The sequence below is a fragment of the Nestor notabilis genome, unplaced genomic scaffold (assembly GCF_000696875.1).
Source record: "Nestor notabilis isolate BGI_N333 unplaced genomic scaffold, ASM69687v1 scaffold7450, whole genome shotgun sequence".
NCBI lineage: Eukaryota > Metazoa > Chordata > Aves > Psittaciformes > Psittacidae > Nestor > Nestor notabilis.
Genome location: NW_009909646.1, coordinates 687 through 17,946, shown reverse-complemented (window position 1 = coordinate 17,946; position 17,260 = coordinate 687). Strand labels below are relative to the sequence as shown.

Sequence of the window (17,260 nt, the reverse complement as noted above, 5' to 3'; positions counted from 1 at the left end):
TTGGAAAACCGCCAAAGCCTGCTCTTCGTGCCTGTCACACAGGGTGCAGGAGGTATTTCGCGGCTGGCTGTGGACCAGAGCCTGCAATCCCTTCTGCATGCGCACATTGACAGTCCTTACACCACCCCGGCAGCATCTGGAGCCGCGCGCTCTGCCAGCCCAGATGTGAGATGACGTGTGGGTATCAGCATCCTCTGCGCGCACCCAGACACCCACTCTCCCTCTGGGCCTCCTCGCTGTGGGTGCAGCTGGGTTCAGGCAGCTGCAGAGCCCTTTTCCTTTCACATCTCAGTGAAGCAGGGCTGGTTGGCTCAGCTGTGGCTCGGGATCGCCACGTCACTGGGAGGCTGCTGCGGGAAACATTTGCAGCCCATGTATGCCCTGGAGCAGTGGTTTGCATTTACTGTGGTGCACCAGCCAGCCCCCGAGTCTCGCTGTGCTGCAGAGCCCGAGCGTGCAGGGGTGGTGGTAGCCACATCCCTTGTCCAGTAGGGATCACACATGGATGTCTCGGTGCTTCCTCTGGGGCAATATAGCATATACCGCGCTCAGGGGTTCCCTGGTTTAGTTACTCTGAAAGGGTTATGATAGTGAGTTAGGTCTGTATATAATTGATGTTGCATATAATGCACTTACTCCCAGTTTCCTCTTCCCATAAGCTGCATTCCTGGAGCAGTTGCTTCTCGTTTTCCGCCAACTTTGATGGCCAAAGCCCATCTGCTTTTATCACTTAGAAACCAGCCCTGGCTTTTAGCACCTGCCCGTGGCGGCTTGTGAATCTCAACTCACATATAAATGGTGAAGATAACTGGAGGTGATGGACTGAAAGGGTCTGTTTGTGCATGGAGGGCAGAGGTGCCGGCTCTGCGGGGAGCTGCTGTGGCTGCTGCCCTGGCTGCAGGCAGGGCACCAGGCTGCCCGTGCTGGTGGGTGCTCTGAACTCATCACTGGGTGCAAAGGGCTGCTGCAAGACTCCTCAGGGAGCTGCCAGTGGGAAGGAGGAAGCACTAATCTGGTCTCAGTGGCCATGTCTTGTTGGGCTGCACCCCAGCAGCTCTAGGCTCCAGTTCTCAACCTTCTTCCAACATCAGGGAGTAAATCAGTGAGCTCCTGAAGCCGCTGTAGCTGTCAGGCTGCTGCTCAGCACTGCCAAGGGATGAGCACGAGGGGGGAGCCACGGCGTGTGGCTGCTGCAGTCCCAGCCCTGCTGATGGAAATGGGAATGTCAGAGGCTTCTCCAAAGCACTTGGCACTGCAGAGCTCTGGTGGCTTTCCCAGCTAATCCTGAGGAGCAGCGTGTCAAGGACAGCCAGGCACAGACGAGCCAAGTGCCTGAGTGAGCCAGAGCCGTGTGTTCCCAATGGGGCTCTTCCCAGCGTAGTGTTATCTTCACTCTAACAAGTGGGTGAGCACCGAAGACCTTGGGCTGTTCGCTGCCTTGTCCCCAGTCCTCAGGCTGTATCCCCTGCCTTGTTGATCCAGGGCTGGCACAGAGCTACCTGAACCCTAAACCCCAAATTGGGCAGCTCTGCCGCAGCTCTGTCTCTGAAGGGATGCTCAGGGCTCCGTGGGGAATCCAGGCACACTGCGGCAGGGAGCTCAGGGCTCTGTCCCTGTGTCTGTCTGGCATGGACAAGAGGGTTAATTCCACCATCTTCAGTGTCTCAGAAGTCATCTGTGTGACGGGCTCACGTTTCCTCTGCCCATCTGCTCCAGTCTGAAATGCATTTCAGTTCCACCCCAGTGATGCTGGCTTCTCAGAGCTTATTTTCAAAACACCCAAACTCATGTTGCTGCTGTGACTGGAGGCTTTCAGCAGACTTTGTTGAATGGAAAACAATTCACTTCCACTGAGCACTCGAATCTAATGTGATGAGCGAGTGCGAGGAGGGGAGAAGGAAGCAAGGTCAGAGCCTGTTTTGCAGCAGCCTGAGGAGCAGCTTACACTGATGGAGCGTGGTTGGGGCATCCTCACTGAGGCTGATGGGGATTAACAGGGGAAATTGCACCAGCAGAAGCAGCACATCCCATTCATTGTGATAAATTAACCCTCACATGGGTGAAACTGGTTTAAAATGGGAGGTTGGATTCTGCTGGATGAGCGGGGCTTAGACTGAGTGATGGACCAGCACATAGCTGGGTTTTGATCACTGTGTGTATTGCTGGGGGGTGGGGGGGATGTGAGGCAGAGAAAATCTTACTGGTTTTTCTTACTATTGGCTATATACTGATTCTTTTCCACCTGAAGCTTTTAACGCTTCATCCTGCCCTGATGCTGCTTGCACCTTGAGGGTGCTGAACTGGGGCCTGATTCAGGGGTGGAAGGTGACGAGGGGTGATTGGTGGCTCAGCCATCACCAACCCCTTGGTCTGTGTTCCTCGAGGTGATGAGGTGACAAGGATGTAGAAGTGTTACTTGTTAGACTTGGGGTTCCAGATACTTCTGGAAATACCACTGGTAGCTTTCTGCACCATTCAGCACCTTTTTGGGGTTATAATGGGAGCTGCAGGATAAGCAGCAAGGTGTTATTTTAACCCTTAGCTGTGGCAAGATACGAGTGTTGCAGATACATGTTTTCTTTTACCCATTGCATGTCCTCTCCCCGTGCAGGTGATGCTGGCAGAGAGGAAGGGCACGGACGAGCTCTATGCTGTTAAGATCTTGAAGAAGGACGTTGTAATCCAGGACGATGATGTAGAGTGCACGATGGTTGAAAAGCGCGTCCTGGCTCTCTCCGGGAAGCCTCCATTCCTGACCCAGCTCCACTCCTGCTTCCAGACCATGGTAAGTGCCAGTGCCACAGCCTGTTCCCGGGCAGAGGGGACCCTGCTGCACCCTGAATGCTGGGCAGGGGGAGGCTGGCACTTTGCACAACGGGTTTTAGTCACTTGGCATCATGGTGAGTTTATAGGCAGAAACTCTCTTCTAGAGACCCAGTGTCAGCAGTTACCCAGACCAGTGCCTTTCTGGATGGCTGCAGGGCACCCAGGAGCTGTGGGGATGGAGCTGTAGAGACTTCTGCCCTGGTCATGCATTTTAGCTTCTTGAGAACTTACCTTTGCTTTCATTCACGTTTCTTTCCTGATGAACATCACTGCACTTGCCAAAGCAGCAGAGTATTTTCTGCCTTGGCAACCTCACAACTTGTCCAATTTCCTTGCAAATGTGTCTCTATGAGCAACACATCCCATCCCTGGCAGTGTTCAAGGCCAGGTTGGACACAGGGGCTTGGAGCAACCTGCTCTAGTGGAAGGTGTCCCTGCCCGGGGCAGGGGTTGGAGCTGGAGGAGCTTTAAGGTCCCTTCCAACGCAAACCAGGCTGGGATTCTATGTGTGTGTGTGTTAAACTGGAGGCTGTAACGTGCAATATCTGCACTCCTGAGGTTGTTTCATCAGGAGCTGGTGGTGGTGTGGGACGTGCTTCCCCAGCCCCTCAAGTGGCCCTCAACCTGCCACAGCTGTTGTGATCCGATAACAAAGTGCTGAGCTTTACCTTAGGATTCATTCTGCTGATCAAAAGCCCAAGTACAGAGCGAAACCTAATACAAACCACAGGAAATTCAGTTTGAAACAGGCATGTGATTGAGTTTGTTCAGATCAGAAGCAGAAAGGGACAGCAGGGAAGGGGACAGGGGACTTTTAAAACAATCTCTGCTCAGCCATGAGCGACCTGTGAATGAAAATGTCCAGGTACATGTCAGTGGGAAGTGAGAGGGACTCTGCACAGTCCTTTAGAGCGATGACAATGCTTTCCAGGAGGATTACATTTTAATATTATCCCAGGAATTTCATTTATGGAGCACATTCAGTGTATTTAAAGCCCGTGGACCGGCTTTGCAGCACAGCAATCAGACTGTGGCAGGAGAAGCTATTTCACACAGCATCTCTCTGGCATCTCAAGTGAGTCAGCGCAGGATTATTCCTGGCAGACCTACAGTAGCTTAATAGTAATCGTATTTGTAATGTAATCAAAAAGTATAGCAGGGTGTATTATCGAGTGCTGGCACAAAGCACTTTGATTTCTGGGAGCACAGTGCAGAGCGCAGTTCTTAGCCAGGGCTGTCAGTGACTGGTGGGAGAGAGAAAAGCCCCAAATCTGCATTTTAAAGAAGGTAAGATGAGCGATGAGAGAGCTCCTGCCTGGGTCTGAAGGAGGAGAGAAGCCCCGGCTGGTCTGGCTGAGCAGTGCTCTGCCCCAGAGAGCTGCTGGGTCAGTGCCTGGGCTCCTGGGGGTGTCCCTCACTCCCCTTGAGGCTCAGCAGTGAAGGGCACAGCAGCAGCGGTGATGCTGAGACATGATAAATAGCGGGTGGATGGGGAACGAGGCTGTTGCCCTGGCTCTGACTTGTGTTCCCAGCATGGGCACAGGCAGGAGCTGGACCAAAGGGCTGGGCAATTAGGAGGAGGGTGTTGCAAAGAGCCCCAGGAGTTGCATTTTGGCTCCCAGGGAAGTGGGGGGTGTTTTACCAGCTCCCTGCAAGGGGGTATTTACATATCTGTAACTTGCTGTTGCTCAGTGAGTTTGGATGCTCCAGACCTGGACAGATCCCATCCTTTTCTGCTGTAGACAAGAGCTTTCCATGTCCCTCCTCCCTCCAGCCCATCGGCTCGCCAGCCATCTGGCTGCTTTATTCATGACAGTTCTTCTCCCTGAAGCACCAGCGTTCTCTTCTCCACCCAAATGAGGAAAGCTCGAATCCTGCTTTTAGAGCTCAGCTGCCTGTTTCAAGAGACCATCTCTTTAATATTCTTCCTACTTGAAGTCGATCGATATATTTAGGAAGCAGCTGCAATAAGCACAGCATTGCTTCACTTTCCAGTTGCTGTCACAGGGGGACAAGCATGGCACTGCCTTCTGAAGGTGACCTTGCCCTGTGCCTTGTTGCTGTGCTGGATCCGTGCCTTGGCAGAGGCTGTTCATTAGAGAGGGATATGCTCCCAAATTCCCACTCATCTGATAAGCCAACATCTCTCCTATGCCATCAGTGCCACATGTTTTACACAGCCTGATTGCCCCTTTGGTGCAGTCTTTAATTACCTTTGAGGCTGTCCTGCTGTCAGGGTGGGCTGTGCATTGGGGTTGTGGTGGGTGGAGGAGCTGATTACCCATGTTACTCCATAGCCCTTATTGTGCTAATGATCATATTTGCATATCTTCTGGGCTGCTCATCCTGCTGTCTGAAACGCAGGGAAAGGTTTATTTAAGGAGGAAACGAGGAATGGGAAATATTATGAGTTACTATAAGAGTGCTGAGGCGCTGGCACAGGGTGCCCAGAGAAGCTGTGGCTGCCCCATCCCTGGCAGTGTTCAAGGGCAGGTTGGACACAGGGGCTTGGAGCAACCTGCTCTAGTGGAAGGTGTCCCTGCCCATGGCAGGGGGGTGAAGCTGGGGGAGCTTTAATTAGGTCCCTTCAACCCAAACCACTCTGGGATTCTACCATTAAGTCATATTGCTCCCCTGAAGCATTTGCATTGCTCCAGCCTTTGTGTCTTCCCCTTCCATGGTCTAAAGGCTGGGGCAGCCCAGGATGGCTTTGGGCTCCTGTACATCCAGGCCCCATGACTGGTATTCAAAGGCTGTAGGAAGCTGCTTGTTGTAAGAAGGGTGACTCAAGCCTGATGTTACACAGCACTTTGCTGTCCTCATCCATAACTAGCACAGGTCTGGGCACAGATGTCTGCTGGCAGGGAGGACCCGCTCAGAAGGTGATCTGGAGCTGCTGCTCCTCCTTCCCTGAGAAACATCCTGCAGTGGTTTAGGTTGGTGGGTTTGGCATTTCTGCAGGATTTTCCTCACAGCCATTTCCAATTCCAAAAAAGAGCTGTGAGACATCAGAGGGAAGAGGTGTTCCAAGGGCACGATTTCCCAGGGAAAGATGCTGGGGTGTGGAGCTCCCACTTGCCCCGATCGCTGCAGCCTCTCAGGACTTGCAGGGCTCTGTTTGGGATGCAGCGTGATAAGATGCACTTGCTTTTGGATTATTAATCTGGTTTTGTGGGAATGCTCAAGTCTTGCTTCTTGCCTTGTTGCTCTCGGCATTGATCATCGCCCACAGTTTCTCGAATTCCCAGCAGTGTTTCGAGGACTGGGCTTGCATCCAGCAGGACTCGCACTTCCAGTGGATGGAGGAGCTGTGCTGTGTGTTCCACACCCCCACTAGCTCACCACTGCTCCAGGGCAGAGCACAGTGCAAGCCGCGAGTGTGGTGCAGAGCAAAGCACATCCCTTCAGAAGCTTGCTTGGGAATTCCTCAGGTCTGCACCTCTGTGGTGTGGAAGAGGAGGAGTGCTTTCATCTGGAGAGAACTAATGAAAGCAAAGCTCGTGCTACACATTAGAGCAAAGTCAGTGGGTGCTCTTTGGTGGCTGTGACCGCATCTACCTGCAGGTGTCAAAGGCACTGATTGACCTGTTTGTTCTACCCTTAACAATTGCTTAATTAACGATGTGTGGACACTAAGTGCAGCCTCGGCACAGGCTGGGAGGGGTGAAGGAAAGGGGTGCAGCCTCCTTCCACCTCCCCACATCAGCCAGGTCTGTGCAGCGTGTGCTCACCTTCTCAGCCTGGGATGCTGGGAATGTCGCTCATCCCTCCTGGTGCTTGACCAAATCACACTGATCGCTGCCTGTGCACGGCTGCTCCTGTCTCTTGTGCATCTCTTGATTGAAGCTGTGCAGAGCCTGGGGAAATACCAGCGGGAGGTTTCTGCTCCTGCACCCTGCAAATGGCCTCGGTGAAGAATGGGAACAGATTTGTTAATGGGAAGTGCAAAAGCTGCTTTAGGAATTCCTCCACTTGCCCTCCCGACAGATCTGCCTGCAGAGGTCCAGAACATTGCAAAGCAATTAGTAGATGTGTCTGATGGGCTCTGTGTGAGCACCAGCTTCACCTGCAGCCCTTGGGGAGGGCAATGATGACAGTTGTGTTGCCATGAAAAATCCAGGCTGGAGCTGTCAGCTCTGACCCCTGCGGATTCCCTGCACTGATAATTCAGCTGCTAATTGTTTGCTTTTATTTTTCCTCTAGGATCGCTTGTATTTTGTGATGGAATACGTGAATGGTGGGGACTTAATGTACCAGATCCAGCAGGTTGGGAGGTTTAAAGAGCCACATGCTGTGTAAGTTCAGTAGCCCTCGTTTGGCACCTTCAGGGTAGGTATTTGATGTACCTTTGTCATAGAGCTGGAAGGGTAGTCCAAGCCACAGGCTTTTGTGGAGCAGGTCCAGGGCAGAAAGGGAGGGGAAAGGAAAGCAGGAATCAGAAGGTGCAAGATGACTCTTTGCCTGGTGCCAAGGGTGCTGGTGCCTCCAGCTCATCTTTGGGACACGTTGCACCGCTGAGAGGTAAATAATTGACCTTCAAAAAAGCACCAGGCAGGGGGTTTGGAGGCTCCTGGAAGACACCTGGAGCATTCGTCCAGGTCTGCCCTGTGCCCTTCCCAGGGTATAAGAGGGACATTGGGTCTTTGGCTCCTCTACTGGGGTTGCCAACCTGACTGTTAACTGCTGTCTTTTGGCTCCTTCTCCGTGTAATGTGGACAGAGCAGAATGTGTTTGTGAAAGCCTTCATCTGCTTAAATAAAGAACACAGTGAGCGAGCAGAGCCTGGTGGGTGTGAGCTGGTGGTTTGAGCTCTTGGCAGGGTCCTCCAAGACCCAGAATGTTCTTTAGGGAAGGCAGTGGCACTGCGTGTTATAACTTCTCAAGCCACATTGCCAGCGCACAGTAACAAACAGCTCTCGCTTGATGTGAATTTGTGTAACGTGAAGTGACAGCCCCTGCTAGCCCACAGCAGCCTGGTCACATCCCTGCCCAGGCTGGCAATGCCAGGTTGTGTCATTCCCCTGTGATGCTTGTCTGGTGGGTTTATGTCGTGCTGTCTTTATCCTTTGGTCACATATGCCCCACGCCTTTCATTTGGTGCGATTGCATTGGAAAGGTTTTCACTTCGATTCATCTCCTTTAATTATGGGTGTCCCTTTCAAACCTTTCATTGCAGATTCTACGCAGCAGAAATAGCCATTGGCCTCTTCTTCCTGCAGAGCAAAGGCATCATTTACCGGTAGGTGAGCAAGTTCCTCCTTCCTCTCTGCCCCCTGAGGTCTCCAGCCGGGGCGGTGTCAGGATGTGATGCTGTGCAGGGCTCTGTGATGCTCCTGCCATGGTTGGGGTCTGGCAGCTGCCACCCAAACCAGGGCTGTGAGCCTCAAAGTGTCACTGGGTTTGGAGCAGGTCCCCGTCTTTGTCCCCATTTCACAGGAAGGCAGCTTTGGTTCCATTCTTGCCTCTGTTTCCTGCATTTCAACCCACACAACACAAACGCTCCCAGGCAGCATGGACTGATGCTGAGTCACTTGTTCTGCTGCAGGGCACTGTTCTTTTACCATTAACACTAGGACTAGTGTTTATGAATGGCTTATCTGCACTTATTTATGTTATTAATGGAGCTGGACAAGGCCCTGTTTAAGCTCTGAAACTAGTTTACTGCTCCTCATCCCTGCTCCAGAGTATTCCCAGAGCCCAAGGTAGAGCAAAGCATCCTAGTGACTGTCAGATACCATTAAGTGCTTTGCAAAAAAGAGATGCCAGCTGTGCTACTGAAGTTAGGAGATGCTGAAGACTGCTCTGAAGATGAAAGAAGTGGAGCAAACCTGATGCGAGAGATTTTTTTTGCCATCAGCCACTACAGAGAGATTCTAGGTCTGTCAGTCCCAGTGCCATTCCTTCCTTCCTTCCTTCCTCCACATCCAGGCTGTGTCTGTCTGCCTTTGGCCTGTCAGGCTTCTAAGAACTGACACAATAATTGGATAAAACAGTCTTAGAAAACAGCAAGAAGTTGTAAATTATCCTGTTCCTTTTACTGGGTGTTTACTTAATGTAAGCCTTGTGCACTGTGCAGCCCCATGGCACTGCTGAGCAGGCTATTCCCAATGGGGTCATACAATTCCAGACTGGTTTGTGTTGGAAGGGACCATAAGGATCAGCCAGTTCCAGCCCCCTGCCCCAGGCAGGGACACCTTCCACTAGAGCAGGTTGCTCCAAGCCCCTGTGTCCAACCTGGCCTTGAACACTGCCAGGGATGGGGCAGCCACAGCTTCTCTGGGCACCCTGTGCCAGAACCTCAGCACCCTCACAGAGAAGAGTTTCTGCCCAAGAGCTCATCTCAATCTCCCCTCTGGCAGGTTAAAGCCTTGTCCTGCCCCTACAGGCCCTTGTCCAAAGCCCTTCTCCAGCTTTCTCACCTGCCTTGGAGCTTACTGTAGCCCTCAGGCCAGAGAAATCTTGCAGCATGCTCCAAAACTGAACTGGAGACCTTTGAGTAATGCCTGGCAGAACAGAACATAAGCCAGGAATGTCCCAGATCACAGAACTGTGGGATAATTACCTGGCTGGTAATGTACAAATTGCCCCTGAAATGCTGAGTGTTGGCTACAGAACTGTCCTTCAAAGTCCCCCTGGAGGGGCCCGGGATAAGATCAGGAGCTCTGAAACTGTCCCCTGCAGTTTGTGCTGAAGAGCAAAGCTCCTGTGTGGTTGGGTCCAAGTAACAGATATTCTGTGGCTGAGGATCAGAGAGAAGCACAGTGATTGGTACTTCCACGGGGGAGCATAGCGCAGGTGATGCAGGATGTCTGCTGAGTAGGTGCTTCTTCATCGCTGGTGAGCGTTAAGTACACTTTGATTTCCATAGGTGCAAAAAAATGGATCTATTAAATCTGCCTCCCTGGTAGATGAGAGTGTTTCCCGTCACACACTTAAAAGCGATTTGCCCAGCATGGTGTTCCTGTGGGTTAAAAGTAAAGTAAACACTTCATCCTGACAGAGATCTGGCTTGTTGGTACTCATTTTCCCAATGTTATCCTGCAAAGAGCCTGGGTGTGAGACAAAGCCAGAGCTCACTCGCAGGAGGGCTCCTGGAGCCAGCAAGTTGTGTCCTTGCTGGGTGGCTTCACGTGTGGTCTTTTGTGTCATTGCTCTGCTTTGCTTTGTAGGGACCTAAAGCTGGACAACGTGATGCTGGATAGCGAGGGGCACATAAAGATCGCAGACTTCGGCATGTGCAAGGAGAACATCTGGGATGGAGTGACCACCAAGACCTTCTGCGGCACTCCAGACTACATTGCGCCTGAGGTAGGGCTTGCAGAGGCAGCCGCTGCTCTGTGTGTGTTCCAGCAGCGTGGCTGTTGCTCTTTAACATGGGATGACCTTGATTTGGGCAGCTGATCGGAACAGGGACATTAGTGAATTCACCATCAGCTGGGAAGTCCATTCCCTTGGCATTGGCTGTCCCCAGGGGCTACCTTAAGGAAGCAGCGATGCTGGATCTGCCTCTCTTGGCTATCAGCCCTTCTTCCTCTGTTCAGCAGTACAGAGATCCTCCGTGCTGGTCTCCCTGCAGTGTGTTTTCCCTCTCCGGGTGTTTTTGCCATGCCTGTGCTGCTGGCATCACCATGCCTGTCTGGTCCTTGGCATGCTCAAACCCACTGAGGGCTGCTCCTCACACGCTTCCTTGCTCCTGGAGAAGATGAGCTCCGGAGCTCAGCTTTGCTCCTCACTGTGTGTGACAGCGCTTCCAGCACAATGAGACCAGTGGGAAAAATGGAATTATCAGCAGATAATATTTCCATGTGAAGTGGAAACCTTTAGATCTCTCCAGCTTGCTGCTTGCAGTGAAGGGCTGTGTGTCTGATGAGGGGAGGCTCCCTGACTACAGCTCTAGAACGCTCCAAAATGACTTTGCATTTGGTTATTACTCATATGATAAAGTCATACATGACACATGAAGTGCTATGGGGTGCCATTTAATGTCAGCCTTGTGAAACTCAGGTGGGTAACTATTCCCAAATGTCCATTCCCTCTCAAATCTTCTGCCTCCACTGAATTTTCAATTATGAGATTAATATTTATTCATTTAAATATTTTAGAGGAAGAGGTTCTCTTTGCTGGGACGTAGTTAGAGGCACTTGTGTGCTGAGCTGCACTGTGTCTGGCTGCAGCCACAGCAGTGTTTAATTACTCATTCCAATGTGTGTTACATATCCACATCCTACCAAGATTGATATTGGTGTTCTCTTGGTCCGTAGCTCAGTTGCTGTGTGATTAATGCTCTTTCAAAGCAGAACAAATGGCCAGTTCTCTTGGTATTTGCCTGAGCATTATCACTTCAGCTCATTCTCTTCTCCTTGCTCGAAGTTTTTTCCCCACAAAATCAAAACGGAAAACGGGAAATGAGGATGCAAATCACTACAGTACACAGGGATGGTGTTAAATCTGCTGTAGTGGGTCTCAAAGAGTGAATTTACACCTCCCCTGTTTTGTGGATGGCAATAGGGGGGATGCCCTTCTGCTGTGCTCTCCAGCTGAGCAGCCAAGCCTGCAGCCCTCCAGAGGGGTCCTTCTGGACCATGCTTCCTCCATTAGGAAGCTGCAGTGTTCTCAAGCCAACACATCTTCAGGGTAAAAATGTCCTGTGACTTGCTTGACCCATTTTTAGGGCTTTTTCTATTCTAAGATACAGCTCTACATGCCAAGGGCACAGGTACTGAGTGCAGATACCCCATGTATGTGGTTCCCTCGCAAGAAAGCATGTTGAGTTCTGACCTTCCCCAACATGCCATCAGTGGCTTCAATTTGCAGAGATGCTTTCCTGCAAGGATTTCTCTGAAGGGCTGTTTTTTTAAAGGCCTTTATGGTGTGAACAGTTCACACCTCTGTTTCCCAGAGCTCTTATAGATCATCTAAAGAACAAGTGGGAGGAACTTCAAGTGTGCTCGGTCGAGGAAATTCAGAGCTGAAAGTCAGCATCTGATTTGGTGGGAAGGTCTGGCCAGACCTCAGGATGCTATCAAGGCAGTTGGGGTTGTGTCACTGTGTTTGGAGGTGTGGCTGGGCCAGGACCAGGGCAGAAGAGAAGATTGGACCCAGCCTTGTTGTCTAATCGTGCAGGATGGAACTCGCCTCTTCTTATGTGGGGTGGCAGCACCTACCCTGCATCTTGATGTACCCCCTGGCTGGATCCTTTTCAACACTTCAGAGGTCTTTTGAAAGTTGCTGAACATGAAGACTCTTGAGGCTGAAGGGACCATCCCTGGCAGTGTTCAAGACCAGGTTGGACACAGGGGCTTGGAGCAACCTGCTCTAGTGGAAGGTGTCCCTGCCCGGGGCAGAGGTTGGGGGTGGAGGAGCTTTAAGGTCCCTTCAACACAAACCATTCAGTGATTCTGTGATTTACCCACGGGACTGGAGCCTTGCCTGGGGACAGTCCTCTGGAGCTGGATTGCTGTGTACACTCTCCCATGATTAGCATATGATTTGCATTTGTGCTGGAGTGCAGGAATCTTTGCGGAATAGAACCCTGCAATTAGGATGAATACATCACATAATTGTTTTGCATTAAGTAACAGATGGCAGAGCCTGGGGCCTGTCAAAGCCTGAGCACTTCTGTGACGCCCAGCACCAGCCACCCAGCAGCTAAACCAGGGCTTGGAAGACCCGCGGGAGCCCAGCTCCTCCTGTGGTCCCTGTGTGGGACCTGTCACTGCTCCCCTCGGATGTGGATGGAGGGTGGCTGAAACCCTTCATGGGTTTCAGCTGTAGGTACCCCAAAGCACCAACACACACTGGTGAGGACACCCACTGTATGGTGGCAGGTTCATTGGGTGGCTTTGCTGCAGGTCATACAATGGTGAAATTTGGGGTATTTCAGGTTTTGCAGAATGAATCATTGAAAATACATTTCCTGGTTTGGTGCCTTACCCCAAATAAATGCTGATGTCTTTAAATTTAAAACCCTAAACCCCAAAGTTAGATCCTAACTCCAACACACTGCTCAGGTGAGGGTAGGGCTGTCAGTTATTAGGTTATTTGTGAGGGATGTTCCTCAACAAGTACCAGAAAGCAAACTGGCAGCCTGGAATGCAGAGGTGTTTGGCTGGCCATATGTTGCAAGTCTGTTTTAAAGGGCCCTGTACCATCCACACAGGGAAAAACTCTGTGCTGATATTTCAAACCAACTGCACTGGAGTCAGTGGGGAAGAAAAACTCCAAAGGGCATGAGGATGAGTGGGAATGGCTCCTGCTCTGCTGGACCTGGCTGTTCCCAGGCTGGAGAGCACAGCGAATACGAAGTTCCACCTGAATCAGAATGAATCTGTCTCAAATCACAGCAAATATTCTGTTTCTGTTTCTAATATTTAGTGCACACTTGAAGGCTGATGATTTTTTAAAGCTACTGAACCCTCTGTCTACCACATACTGTTTCTAATTGCAGCATCAGGGACTGATGTCTCTGTAAACGACATTGTCCTTCTGACCTGGACTACAACTGGAAACGGGTTTGTGTTGTGCCAACAGGTTAAAAATGAGAGTGTAACCTTGCTGTTTGTGTTGTTTCAGATAATTGCTTATCAGCCCTATGGGAAGTCTGTGGATTGGTGGGCATTTGGCGTCCTGCTCTACGAAATGTTAGCTGGCCAGGTAATTGAATTGTAATTGATTCCTATGGGATTGGGTTCGGTTCCATTGTGAGCTGTGATTTGTTCTGTTGCTGGCACACAGTGGAGGTGGGGAGTGTCTTCTAGGTGCTGGTGATGCAGCACTGAGACACAGGGCACGGTGCAGTGCATCCAGAGCTGGCTTCATGGCTGAGGATCACAGCAGCAAATGGAAGCTCAGAAGCCAGGAAATGCCACTGAACCTCCGTTTGCTTTGCTCTAGGCTCCCTTTGAGGGGGAAGATGAAGATGAGCTCTTCCAGTCCATCATGGAGCACAACGTCGCCTACCCCAAGTCCATGTCCAAGGAGGCTGTGGCGATCTGCAAAGGGGTAAGGGCTGGCCCGTGTTCTGCCGGGGGGGAGGAGTGCAGCCATGGGTCCATGCACCTCCAGCAGTGTGCAGACCTACGTGCATGGTCCCAGCTTCTCCTTGCTCTCCTTGTTCTCCTCTGGGAGAATGTGGCAAAACCCAGTTGTGTTCTGCTGTGCTCTGCTCCTACAACACAACTTGTGCTAGTTTGTGTGTATGTACAGAAACCAAGTAAAAATAGCACCTAGATCTGTTCTGTGCCATTACACTGAGCAGAAATGCAGGTAGGACCTGAAGGCTGGCCTGTCTGTGCTCAGGTGAAGGTCAGGAGGAAACGGGAGCCTTGGCTGGGATGTGGGGTTTGTGCCCAGAGACCCTGCTCCCCATTAGGTACCAAGAGGGAAGCTTTAGACTTCTTTCCCTGAAAAAGAAAATGATGCTCAGAGAAAATGCCTGTGGTTTCTAACTGTTTTTTCTAAGATTAGATACAAACCCTTCATCCTGCAGCAGTTTCCATGTAGCTGCAATGAGTTGTCCCTTGGGCCACCTCCAGTTTAGTGCCCCAGTACTGTTGGGTCAGGGCAGTATCTCCATTATCAGTGCTCTCAATTTGCAGTGAGGCTTTGCATTGCCCTGTGTCCTGAGCTCCCTATGGGCCGGCCCTAGGCAAGACTTAGATGCAGTCTGCACTGATTTGAGCTGTGATGAATAAAGGCTGGCTAGGTCCTGATGTTATTGTGCATGTGGTTATTGCTTGGGACCAAGCCCCATCCTGGCCAGGCAGTGTCAAACGGTGCTATAAATATGTGTTTGTGTAGGAATTTAAAAAATGTTTGCTTTTAACAGTTAATATTTAAAACATCTGAGCTTTCTGTGTCTCAAAATAGTGTTTCTATCTACAAATGACACATCTCGCGCTTCACGCTCCCACTGCGGCATTTCAGAGCCTCTTCCCAGTGTTGCCAGGATTCAGCACTGGTGTTAAAGAGGAGTATTCACTTGTCCCGTGGGAGAAGCTGCTGCAGGTGATCCTGTGGGCCCAGGGAGGGGGATGCTGTCCAGGCATCCTTCATGGAATGTAGGAAAATCAAGTCCTTAATTCAGAAACCCTGGTGACTGGAGGGGGAATTTCCACAGGCTTTCTTACCATCTCTCATTCCTGTTGTTGGCTGGGGCCTAAGGAGAAAGCCCAGTGGCTGGGCAGGAGGGAGGGAAGATGCTTTTGGTGATGCTGTGGACACCGTTATACCATGGTGCCTGAGGGAGGGGAGGCTGGAACAGGGTTGAATCTCACTGTCAGCTTCGTTGCTGTTGCATCAGTCAGAATGAGAACGCTGTAAATAGACGAGAAGAGCCCATGACTGAAACATCTGCTAGGTGTAGCTGCAGTGGCTTTTCTCACTTTGGGAACTGGGAGGCTGCATGGGAGGATGTTCAGCCATGCAGGGAGGGCTTGGCTCTTGTGAATTCCTGTGGGTTTTTGCAGGGAAGTGGCAGTTCCCCTTGTACAGCTGCTGTTTCAGGAAGTGCACCCAAACTTGTGACATTCCTTGTCACCACCAAACTGCTACACCAGAAAGTTCAATTAGAAATAAGTGCAGTATTTAAGAACTGTCAGTGAGCTGGAAATAAACTAGTTACGTTTCCCCTGGAGCACAGTGAAATATGTCCCAGTGAACTGCAGGGGCACGGATGCCCCGCTGCCTGTGTTGTATGTGGTAGAAGGCACAAACCCAGACTGATACCAGTCCAGAGAACAAGCAATTGGAGAAGCCTCGACTCCGAAATGTGAAGGGCTTGGTATTTCACTGCTCTCCAAAACAGTGGTGGTGTTCCCACGCGGCTTCACTCTGCACACCGGTGCCAGTCATCGCTTACTGCTGCGCAGCGCGGAGATGAAAAGCATTTGGTTCTGAAAGCCTTGTGTTGGCCTGAGCCAAGAAACAAGCGTTCATCAGAGATCACTGGCTGGGAAGCAAATGGAGAGTTAACCAGGACGCAGCTCCTTGACTCACAGTCAGCAGCAATTAGCAGATCAAACGGAGCATTTCCCTCCTCTGCTGTCAGCTCAGGCTGATGTTGGAGCTGCTGTTCCGTGGTGCAGGTAGCTCAGCGCTGCTCTCTTGAGCTCTGCTTTGGTTATCAGGAGCCAGGCTCCCATTCCTGGGCACTGGCACAAGCCCTCAACTATTTTCCATCCCATATGGAGGGGTCTGACTGTGCCTGAGCAAAGCAGCCCTTTTCCAGGTGAGCAGGTTGTCTGTGAACAGAAGCTCTTAAATCTCTACCAGGGAGCAAAGGCGTTCAATGGCAGATTTTCTGCAGTGAACATCATAGCTATTTTTAGTTGCATTTCCAGTGGTGCACCCTCACAAGTGCTGTGGGTGTGGGTAGGAGAAGGGCAGCTGGAAGTGGGAGCATTGGGGTCTGCTCCTGGCTGCGGTTGGGATGGGGCCAGATGGTGCTGCCATGGTGGCATGGCACAGAAGTGTGCCCAGGCAAAGGAACTGGTGGTGCCCTGATGGGAAGGTCCCAGTGGGACTGCTGCCCATGAGCCGTGTGGTCTCACAAGTGTGGGCAAAGATTGTCTGGGTCAGCTTTGTTCCTCTTGGTGCTGTTCAATGAACACGCAGCATCCATGTGCCTTCCAGATAGGATGAACCCCAGCTAAAGCCAAGGTTTAGAAAAGCAGTTGAATCCAGGCTTGGACATTCCCTGTATCTGAGCTGCAAACATCAGACATGATTTGGTCTGAAACATCCTTATCTGCAGAAGCCTGAAGGGTTTTCACTGTATTAGTGTGGGGATTAAATCAACCTGTTCCTGTTTAATGCAAACAAAGCTAAATGATGATCCTACGTAAGCCAGGAGAATCAATCTGCATGTTTATGGGGTCCTATATATCAATAACAGATGGTGCCTTCATGCTCACATGCATAAAAGCACAACAGGAAAACAAGAAAACGTAATTTCTGGATGCATATATAGAAATAGTGTGATGTGGTAGTTGAAGCTAGAGGTATCGGTGTGCGCAGGAGCAGCACTTCACAGCAAAGACTCACAGGTGGATTTCTTTACATGTTTGCTGCAAACTAAGATATTTAGATGGGATATTAGGAAAAACGTCTTCAATGAGAGGGCTGTCAAGCACTGCAATAGCCTGTCCAGGGCAGTGGTGGAGTCACCATCCCTGGAGGGATTTAAAAGACCTGTAGATGTCCTTTGGGATGTGGTTTAGTGGTGGCCTTGGCAGTGCTGGCCTGGCTGGACTCAATGATCTTAAAGGTCCTTTCCAAACTAAATGATTCTATGATTCTATTTGATGTGACACCCATATCATTATATCAGTTTATTAGCATGTTCCAGACTTTCACATTGTTGTCAAGGACTGGCTTTATCCTAAATCACAGAATCCCAGACTGGTTTGGATTGGAAGGGACCTTAAAGCTCATC

At 50.8% G+C, this 17,260-nt stretch overlaps 1 protein-coding gene across 1 annotated transcript in view; it reads left to right on the top strand.

The window, feature by feature from the left end:
* LOC104405779 (protein kinase C beta type) overlaps positions 1-13,827 on the top strand; it is a gene marked incomplete at both ends in the record, with an annotated part of 33,339 nt that extends 19,512 nt beyond the window's left edge. Inside the window, 6 exons of the mRNA XM_010014629.1 lie at positions 2,612-2,785; positions 7,030-7,121; positions 8,003-8,065; positions 9,996-10,134; positions 13,399-13,479; positions 13,720-13,827. Coding sequence (XP_010012931.1) covers positions 2,612-2,785; positions 7,030-7,121; positions 8,003-8,065; positions 9,996-10,134; positions 13,399-13,479; positions 13,720-13,827 — 657 coding nt within the window. The remainder of the gene's footprint in view (positions 1-2,611; positions 2,786-7,029; positions 7,122-8,002; positions 8,066-9,995; positions 10,135-13,398; positions 13,480-13,719) is intronic.
* Between the last annotated feature and the right edge of the window lie 3,433 nt (positions 13,828-17,260).